This window comes from Homarus americanus, unplaced genomic scaffold (genome assembly GCF_018991925.1).
Source record: "Homarus americanus isolate GMGI-L3 unplaced genomic scaffold, GMGI_Hamer_2.0 scaffold55245, whole genome shotgun sequence".
NCBI lineage: Eukaryota > Metazoa > Arthropoda > Malacostraca > Decapoda > Nephropidae > Homarus > Homarus americanus.
In genome coordinates, this window is record NW_024751129.1 from 11,558 (window position 1) to 21,580 (window position 10,023).

Here is a 10,023-nt window from a genome sequence, read left to right on the forward strand (position 1 = left end):
AGCCACACCTTTGCCGCTATTTTTGTGCACCAAAATTAACTATCCTTATACATATGTAGCTACCTAGCTGTGTTGAGTTAGTTGAGTCACAGATCTATGCGGCATTCAGTGACTGTTGTCTCGTAGTCTACCTGTATATCTGCAGCTGTTGTCGGCTTTGGGGCTGATGCTCTACCTGAGGCAAGCAAAGCAGACCTAAGTAGAGGGAGAACGGTCGACATCTCAACCAGGCTGTAACAACTGGGCTGCTGCTTCTGTTCGGATATCACCTCCGCGAGTCTGGCATAGATATCTTGCACTTGGTCCCATCCACCAGGGGTTGTGAACACCAGAGGGGGTGAAGCAGCCTTGATCATTGCTCTGAATTCTCTCCCCATTGATCTAATCTTGTCGTTCTCGTTCCTCCTGTGTGCAACATCGAGCAGGTTGCGGTGACATGCGGCCATGGGATCAAAAATCCTTATGTCGAAGAGGCTCTCAGTCCCCGCGTCCAGATTCCATAGTACTGACGTCAACACGGGCTTCGTTGGATGTGTTTGAAGTCCTATGTTGAAATTCTCACCATCCAGTCGAAAGAGGTCGGTTCTACCCTGACATCATGACAAGATTTCCTTCAACAAATTTGCAGTGAGATCCCTTACTTCGTCGTGCCTCATGCATACGCAGTCCTTTCTTGCACCATGGCGTGGTCGACGTCATAGGTTGAGACACACACCCATTGGGGAGGCAACCTTCTACTGGCCGACCGTACCTTAGAGCAGGGGTTTTCCAAACTATGGGTCCCGACCCTTTAGTGGGTCATGAAATAAATAAATTGGGTCGCAAAATAAAAATGGGTCACGAAAATAAATAAGAAAATAAAAATAAATGCACCATAATTTAGGCTTGGTTATTGTAATGTACACTCCACAGTCTAGGAAGCGACTGCAAGGAGCATTCCTGATTCTTTCTTTACCTCTCATGTCAGTGTTTGTCTTTGATTTACTCATTTCATATCATTACACTTAGGTTTAATGGGTGACAATTCAAATTGTTGTTCTGGCTGTGGGTCGCAGTAAAAAGTTTGAAAAACACTGCCTTAGAGCAATGGCGTCTGTAAATTCTTGTTTGTTAAGACTGAAACATTTTCCCTCATCGGTAACGTAGTTAACCAGTTCGAGCGCCCATCTCCTTAGCTAGAGCTACTTTTTTCTTCAAATTCTCTGGTACTTGCAGCAACAGTTGCTGCAACTTATCACTGGCCGTGCTGTCTTTCTGTCATAATGGACCGTCGAATCATGTTTACTTGGCTGGTATCCACCTCACCTGTTGCGTTCTGAGCTATTATGTGGTCGGTGAGGCTGCCGTGAGCTACTACCACCACACGTTATTATTGTTGTTGTTGTTTTAGTCTGTTTACTGTTGCATGTGTACAGGTATTACCGTTAGTTTGCTGCACCTTTACCACGCTCGCAATTTCTCCCATTGCCGAAATTCCAGATTGAATGTTTTACAGCGAACCTAATTTGGCGGAACGGTCCCCTGGTTATGTTGGCGGTAATTACTGAACTCTGAACTCTTCCAGCTCATTGGTTGGTGAATGTAGTTGGTAATACCTGTAAAGTGATTGGTTGTTGTTGGTGGTGGTGGGTGGTTGAGTACTGTAGTGGTGATGGTGGTTGAGTACTATAGTGGTGATGGTGGTTGAGTACTACTATAGTGGTGGTGATGATGGTTGAGTACTATAGTGTTGGTGGTGGAGTACTGTGGTGGTGATGGTGGTTGAGTACTATAGTGTTGGTGATGAAGTAGTGGTGGTGATGGTGGTGGAGTACCGTAGTGGTGATGGTGGTTGAGTACTATAGTGTTGGTGATGGTGGTTGATTACTATAGTGTTGGTGGTGGAGTACTGTGGTGGTGATGGCGGTTGAGTACTATAGTGTTGGTGGTGGAGTAGTGGGGGGTGGTGGAGTACCGTAGTGGTGATGGTGGTTGAGTACTATAGTGTTGGTGATGGTGGTTCAGTACCGTAGTGGTGATGGTGGTTGAGTACTATAGTGGTGGTGATGATGGTGGTTGATTACTATAGTGGTGGTGATGATGGTGGTTGATTACTATAGTGGTTGTGGTGATGGTTGAGGACAGCACTGATGATTGTGATGGTTATGTATAGTGATGATGATGGTGATGAGTAAGAATAAGTACAGTTATGATGGTGAGTCACTATCCTCGGCGATCAACTGGAACGTAACTTGTTGACTTCCTGTAACGTCAGGGAACGATCTCCCAGCACTTGTAGTATATTTCCTGTACTAGTTCTGTAACTCTTCTGTACTAGTTACTAACTGTGGTGATATTGTTGTAATATTAATAACAATACTAAAGATTAATAATAACAATAACGACAACAAAACAAGTCATAATATAATAATAATAATAATAATAATAATAATGTGAAAATAATAAAAGTAATATTTTTTTTAATATAAATATAAGTAATATTTTTTTTTTTATAATAATAATAATAATAAGTAATATTCATACATTATTAAATATTGATATAAAACAACAACAATAATAATAATTATAATAATAATGGATTGTAATTAATATACTGTATATTGGCGATTAATTATCTTAGCCTTGGGTTAATTAGATTGGTGTTGTGTGTCTTAATTGTCCTGATGGTTTGGTTTTGTTGTAAGGGTAATTAATTAAGAGTTACTGAATTAATTAAAGAGTTACTGGTTATAGTGTAGGTACTGTATGTTAGGTTGGGTTGTGAGTTGTAGTGTTTAGGCTTGTAATTGTGTTGTATTATTATTATTATTATTATTATTTTATTATTATTATTATTATCATTATCATCATCATCGTCATCGTCATTGTCAGTGGTTTCCTGTCTCACACACAAAAGGATTAAGCAACTCTCCTCTGGGCTGTACGAGTTAAGAAACATTAATATTGGAGGTTGGGTTGGTTGGGTTGGACATCAACCTTCCGAGGTGGGTGGGTTGGTTGGTGGGTTGGGTGGTGAGTGGGTGGGTTGGGTGGTGAGAGTTAGATTTGGTGGGTGGGTGGGTTAGTGAGCGAATAAGCGAGTGAATAGGTAACTGACTGAACGAGTGAATGAGTGAGTGGGTGAGTGATTGAGTTAGTGGGTGAGTGAGTGAATGAGTAACTGACTGAACGAGTGAGTGGGTGAAGGAGGCGATGTCAACAACTTCCGCCAAGGCACAAACTTAGCGACAGGTTATTTCCTTCTGCAGGAGAGAGAGGCGCCTGGGTAGTTTGACATCACGACCTCTCTAAAGATACATTCTGGAGGATAATAGAGAGAGAGGGGAGAGAGGAGGAGGAGAGAGAGAGAGAGGTTTATCTTCGAATGTGATGGTGAATTGGTTCGATTACTCTACACACACACACACACACACACACACACACAACACACACACACACACACACACAAACACAAAAGGACAAGTAACGTGTGCTCAGTGATTAATATTTCCTTTATCGTTTATATTCTCTTCATGTCGCCATCTTCCTGTCGTAAGGTCTACAGGTATGTAATTATGGTTGAGGCTACGTGTAATTTCGTCGCCATTTTGATTTGTTTTACCTATATGGCACCGCTACGAACTGGTGCTATTATGAATTGCCCCGCTACGGACTGGCCCCGTATCAACTGGCCCCATTATCAACTGGCCCCGCTATCAACTGGCCCCATTATTAACTGGCCCGCTATCAACTGGCCCGCTATCACTGGCCCGCTATCAACTGGCCCGCTAATCCTATCCTGCCCATTCTGGCCACTATCACTGGCCCCATATCAACTTGCTCACTATCAACTTGCTCCTATCAACTGGCCTATCCTGGTGTATAGCCCCATTATCAACCGCCCTATCAACCCCTATCAACCGGCCCATTCAACTGGCCCCACTATCAACTGGCCCCACTATCAACTGGCCCCACTATCAACTTGCTCCACTATCAACTTGCTCCACTATCAACTGGCCCCACTATCAACTGGCCCCACTATCAACTGGCCCCACTATCAACTGGCCACTATCAACTTGCTCACTATCAACTTGCTCCACTATCAACTTGCTCCACTATCAACTGGCCCCACTATCAACTGGCCCTGCTATCAACCGGCCCCATTATCAACCGGCCCCTATCAACTGGCCCCACTATCAACCGGCCCCACTATCAACTGGCCCCACTATCATTCAACTGGCCCCACTATCAACTGCCCCTTCTGCCCACTATCAACGCCCCACTATCAACTGGCCCCACTATCAACTGGCCCCACTATCAACTGGCCCCACTATCAACCGGCCCCACTATCAACTGGCCCCACTATCAACTGGCCCCACTATCAACTTGCTCCACATCAACTTGCTCCACATCAACTTGCTCCCTATCAACTGGCCCTGCTATCAACCGGCCCCATTATCAACTGGCCCCACTATCAACTGGCCCCACTATCAACTGGCCCCATATCAACTGGCCCCACTATCAACTGGCCCCACTATCAACTGGCCCCACTATCAACTGGCCCCCATCAACCGGCCCCACTATCAACTGGCCCCAATCAACTGGCCCCACTATCAACTGGCCCCACTATCAACTTGCTCATGCCTTCTAAAATGAATCTCTTCACTAATTTGACAGTAAAAAAATCATCCAGACATTTTCTAAATCACTTAAACCAATTACGTCTTCATCACTGTAGTCGCTGTAGTTGATTTAGGGTTAATGATGCTATACGACTCCTCTTGAGCCACTGTGGTCCCCTGCCTTGAGCCACTGTGGTCCCTGCCTTGAGCCACTGTATTGAATTGAATGAATTGTAACAGTTTATTTAGCCAGAAAATACAGATACAGAGTGGATAATAATAACAATATTAACATGGCTGAGCCAGTTGAGAACCTGAGCTCTCTGTGGTCCCCCTGACTTGAGCCACTGTGGTCCCCTGACTTGAGCCACTGTGGTCCCTCTGCCTTGAGCCACTGTGGTCCCCCTGACTTGAGCAACTGTGGTCCCCTGCCTTGAGGCTACTGTGGTCCCCTGACTTCAGCCACTGTGGTCCCCTGCCTTGACACTGTGGTCCCCTGCTGAGCCACTGTGGTCCCCTGCCTTGAGCCACTGTGGTACCCCTGCCTTGAGCCACTGTGGTCCCCTGCCTTGAGCCACTGTGGTCCCCTGTTGAAACTGTGGTCCCCTGCCTTGAGCCACTGTGGTCCCCTGCCTTGAGCCACTGTGGTCCCCTGCCTTGAGCCACTGTGGTCCCCTGCCTCGCCGTGGTGCAGTGATAATACAGGTTGTAGGTTGGGTCACAGATGTTTACGGCGAGTCCACACCTGTGACGAGACGCATTTGGCAACACAACACACCTGGTCTCTTCCTCACCTTAACCTCCACCCCCTCTCTCCCTCACTGACTTTACCTTCCACCTACTTTTCTTCACCTTACCCCTCCCCCTCCCTCACCCTACTCCCCCTCTCTCCCCACCCCACCTCCCCTCACCCCACTCCCTCACCCCACCTCACCCTACCCCCTCCTCACCACCCCCTCCTCACCAACCCCACCTACCCCCTCCTCACCCACCCTCACCTTACCCCCTGCTACACGAGGGAACCAATACTACAGACAGTAACTCTCTTGATGCCTCTTTCTTTTCCTCCTCCTTCTTTTTTCCTCCTCTTCCTCCTCCTTTTCCTCCTCCTCTCTTTTCCTCCTCCTTTTCCTCTGCTCCTTCCTTTTCCTCCTCCTTTTCCTCTGCTCCTCCTTTTCCTCCTCCTTTCCTCTGCTCCTCCACTCTCTTCTTAGTTGTTGGACCTGGGAGACACATTGTTAGAGAGGGGAGAGGAGGTGACTGATGATAAGAGGAGGAAGAAGAGTAAGAGGAATGAGGAGAGGAAGAAGAATAAGACCAATAGGAGGAGGAAGGGGAAGACTTAAGAGGAGGAGAGGAAGGAGAGGTAGTATTGTGATATATAATTATTGTCTTCTCAAAAAAATCACAAATACTAAAAGGAAAAATTTTGGTCTCTACTTAATAATGATGATAATGACGATGATGATGATGATGATGATGATGATAATGATGATGATGACGGTTGCCTTTCATGTCGGCTGGCCGACGGAAGGTCATCAATGCGTATTTTTTTTTTTTTGAGGCGAACAAGCGAAAGGAGAGTAGAGAAGGTAGCCGAAACAACCACCAAACCCTGAGTTAACGAGGTGTATCAGGAGACCGGACATATCACCAATTGCACTGGATAACTATTACCCCGGAACACGAGCCGCAAAAAAACGTTAATTAACATTCACTGGTTCCTAATTACTGCCTGCTGGAGACACAGGTAAATGGCGTAAAGAAACTTGTCCATGGTTTCACCCAGCTCGGGGATCAACCCAGGCCCGTATATATTGAGGCGAGTATGCTGAAACACACACACACACACACACACTGCATGAACACCCACCACCCAACCCGATGTCTCCATGACCACTTGAGTGCGGGGAGATTTGATAGAAGTATTTGAGTGGGTGAAAGGAATCAATAAAGGATATATAGATAAAGTTCTTATAATATCCGAGCAGGATAGGACTCGTAGCAACGGATTTAGTTGATAAGTTTAGGTTTAGGATGGAGATAGGAAGGAACTGGTTCACAAATAGGGTGGTGGACGAGTGAACAAACTTAGCAACTTTGTAGTGCTGGAACTCTGGAAAGTTTCAAAAGGAGGCTAGATAGATTCATGGATGATAGAGAGTGGTAGTAACTCTCGACAGGAGCTGCCATGCACAGGCCAACCGGCCTATTGCAGACTCCTTATTTTCTCATGTTCTTATTTTCGTATATCAACATCTACGGACGAGTCACTACACCTGTGGCCTACGTGACCACGCAGTATGGCAAAAGACCAGCCTGGGTCATCAACTGTAAATGATAATAATTTGTATGTTCAAATCCTGTTCCTTTCCTTTCAGTAATGGAAGCTTTTGTTAAACGACCCACCCACCCCATGTCTTTTGTATGATAAGTCACTTCTGTCCAATGTATATTTTCATCCTTCGGGCTGCTAAACTTTTCAGTAAACCGTTAATTATTATATATTATTATACATACACAGACGGCGGAAAGACAGACAGACAGACAGACAGACAGACAGACAGACAGACAGACGACGGAAAGACAGACAGACAGACGCATGACGTAATGAAACACCGTATACGGCACAAGGAACGCAGTTGAACGTTGTTATCAAATAGCATCAAAGTGGTTGTGCCAATCCTATAGCAGACAGACAGACAGATAAACAGACAGACATACAGACGCCACGCACCAAAGCGGTTATATCAAAGGAACTCCTCCAAGAAATACTGAAAATTTGGGTCGGAATTGAGAAGTTGTCGTCCATTAGAGCTGTGTTTAGAACGACAGACACGAGCTGCCCAAAAGGAGGAGATGAGGAGACGTCTAAAGGGTTTTTACCGCACTGAAACCTTAACACGAGACGCGACTTTTGCCCATTATTATCAACGACATTATTTTCTTTTATTATAGTGTGTGTTTGTTGTGTGTGTGTGTGTGTGGTTTGTGTGTGTGTGTTTTGTTTGTTGTTTGTTTGTTTGTTTGTCGATGGTTAGTTTTCCCAGGCCAACCCGACGTCTCGTTTTATTTCACTGATTATCTTATTCACATTATACGTTCACTTATAAATGTACGTTCACTTATACAATGTACGTTCACTTATAACAGTACGTTACTTATACACTGTACGTTACTTATAAATGTATCACTTATACACTGTACGTTCACTTATACAATGTACGTTCACTTATACACTGTACGTTCACTTATACAATGTACGTTCACTTATACAATGTACGTTCACTTATACACTTTACGTTCACTTATACACTGTACGTTCACTTATTCACTGTACGGTCATTTATACACTATACGTTCACTTAATCTACGTTCACTTATACACTGTACGGTCATTTATACACTATACGTTCACTTATACACTGTACGTTCACTTATACACTGTACGGTCATTTATACACTATACGTTCACTTATATACACTGCACGTTCACTTATACACTGTACGTTCATTTATACACTGTACGGTCACTTATACACTGTACGTTCACTATACACTATACGTTCACTTATACACTGTACGTTCACTTATACACTGTACGGTCATTTATACACTATACGTTCATTTATACACTGTACGTTCACTTATACACTGTACGTTACTTATACACTGTACGGTCATTTATACACTATACGTTCACTTATACACTGTACGTTCACTTATACACTATACGTTCACTTATACACTGTACGTTCACTTATATATCGGTATTTTATACACTATACGTTCACTTATACACTGTACGTTCACTTATAATTCTATACGTTCACTTATACTGTACGTTCACTTATACACTGTACGGTCATTTATACACTATACGTTCACTTAAACACTGTACGTTCACTTATACACTCGGTCATTTATACACTATACGTTCACTTATACACTGTACGTTCACTATACACTGTACGGTCATTTATACACTATACGTTCACTTATACACTGTACTCACTTATACACTGTACGGTCATTTATACACTATACGTTCACTTATACACTGTACGTTCACTTACACTGTACGGTCATTTATACACTATACGTTCACTTATACACTACGTTCACTTATACACTATACGTTCACTTATACACTGTACGTTCACTTATACACTGTACGGTCATTTATAATATACGTTCACTTATACACTGTACGTTCACTTATACACTGTACGGTCATTTATACAATTATACGTTCACTTATACACTGTACGTTCACTTATACACTGTACGTTCACTTATACACTGTATGGTCATTTATACACTATACGTTCACTTATACACTGTACGTTCACTTATACACTATACGTTCACCTATACACTGTACGTTCACTTATACACTGTACGGTCATTTATACACTATACGTTCACTTAAACACTGTACAAAGACGTATAAGAACATAAGAATGGAGGAAACTGCAGCGGGTCTATTGGTCCATACTGGGCAGTCCCATTTACACCCAACCCCTATCGCTCATATATCCATCCAACCTATGTTTGAAGCTATCCAGCGTATTCGAGTAGGTGATGATGTTTGGTAACTTGTTCCAGTCATCCACTACTCTGTTTCCAAACTAGTGTTCACCTATATCGCGCCTAAATCTAAATTTGTCTAATTTAAACGATTGTTACGAGTTCGCTCCTGGTTGGATAGTTTTATCACCTTAGCAGCCCTGACTTCCACTTATACACCTCTATCATATCGCCCCTCACTCTACGTCTCTCGAGGAAGTGAAAATCCGCTGTGTAACCTGTCTCCGTACTCAGGGTTCCTAATGCCCGGGATTAGTCTTGTCATTCTGAATTCTTTCTTGGAATTCTATATCCATTCTGTAATACGGTGACCAGAACTGAACTGCGTAATCCAAGTGAGGTCTCACAAGCGCAAGATATAGTTTTAGAATAACCTCGCTAGTCTTGTAACTAACACTCCTTTGTATGACCCCAAGTACTTTATTAGCCACACCATACATTCCCATACACATTACACACTGCTACATTACCCTTCATACACAGTGGTCGCTCCTTCACTAGTGCATTAATGTGGAGTTGAAAATGTTGACGTCTAAAAGGGTACCGAAAAGAATACTGCTTATGAATGTTGAATGAGGAGTGTGGGGGAAAAAAGAGCTTAGGAATGATGGCTAATTATGTGTGTGTGTGTGTGTGTGTGTGTGTGTGTGTGTGTGTGTGTGTGTGTGTGTGTGTGTGTGTATAATAATAATAATAATAATAATAATAATTAACGGTTTATTGAAAGAGCTTGGCAGCCAGAAGGCTGAAAATATACAGTTACATATTTGGGGAATGGGTTACGAATTACAAATAATATACAAGTGACATAAGTGACACAAATAAGACATAT

General features: G+C 43.3%; 1 protein-coding gene across 1 annotated transcript; it reads left to right on the forward strand.

Moving 5' to 3' along the window:
* Positions 1-3,605: 3,605 nt before the first annotated feature.
* Positions 3,606-4,655, forward strand: LOC121854549 (proline-rich protein 36-like; the record flags this gene model as incomplete). The annotated part of the gene is made up of 1 exon (XM_042349231.1): positions 3,606-4,655. A coding segment is annotated over exon 1 (1,050 nt), but the record flags the coding sequence as incomplete, so codon positions are not given.
* Between the last annotated feature and the right edge of the window lie 5,368 nt (positions 4,656-10,023).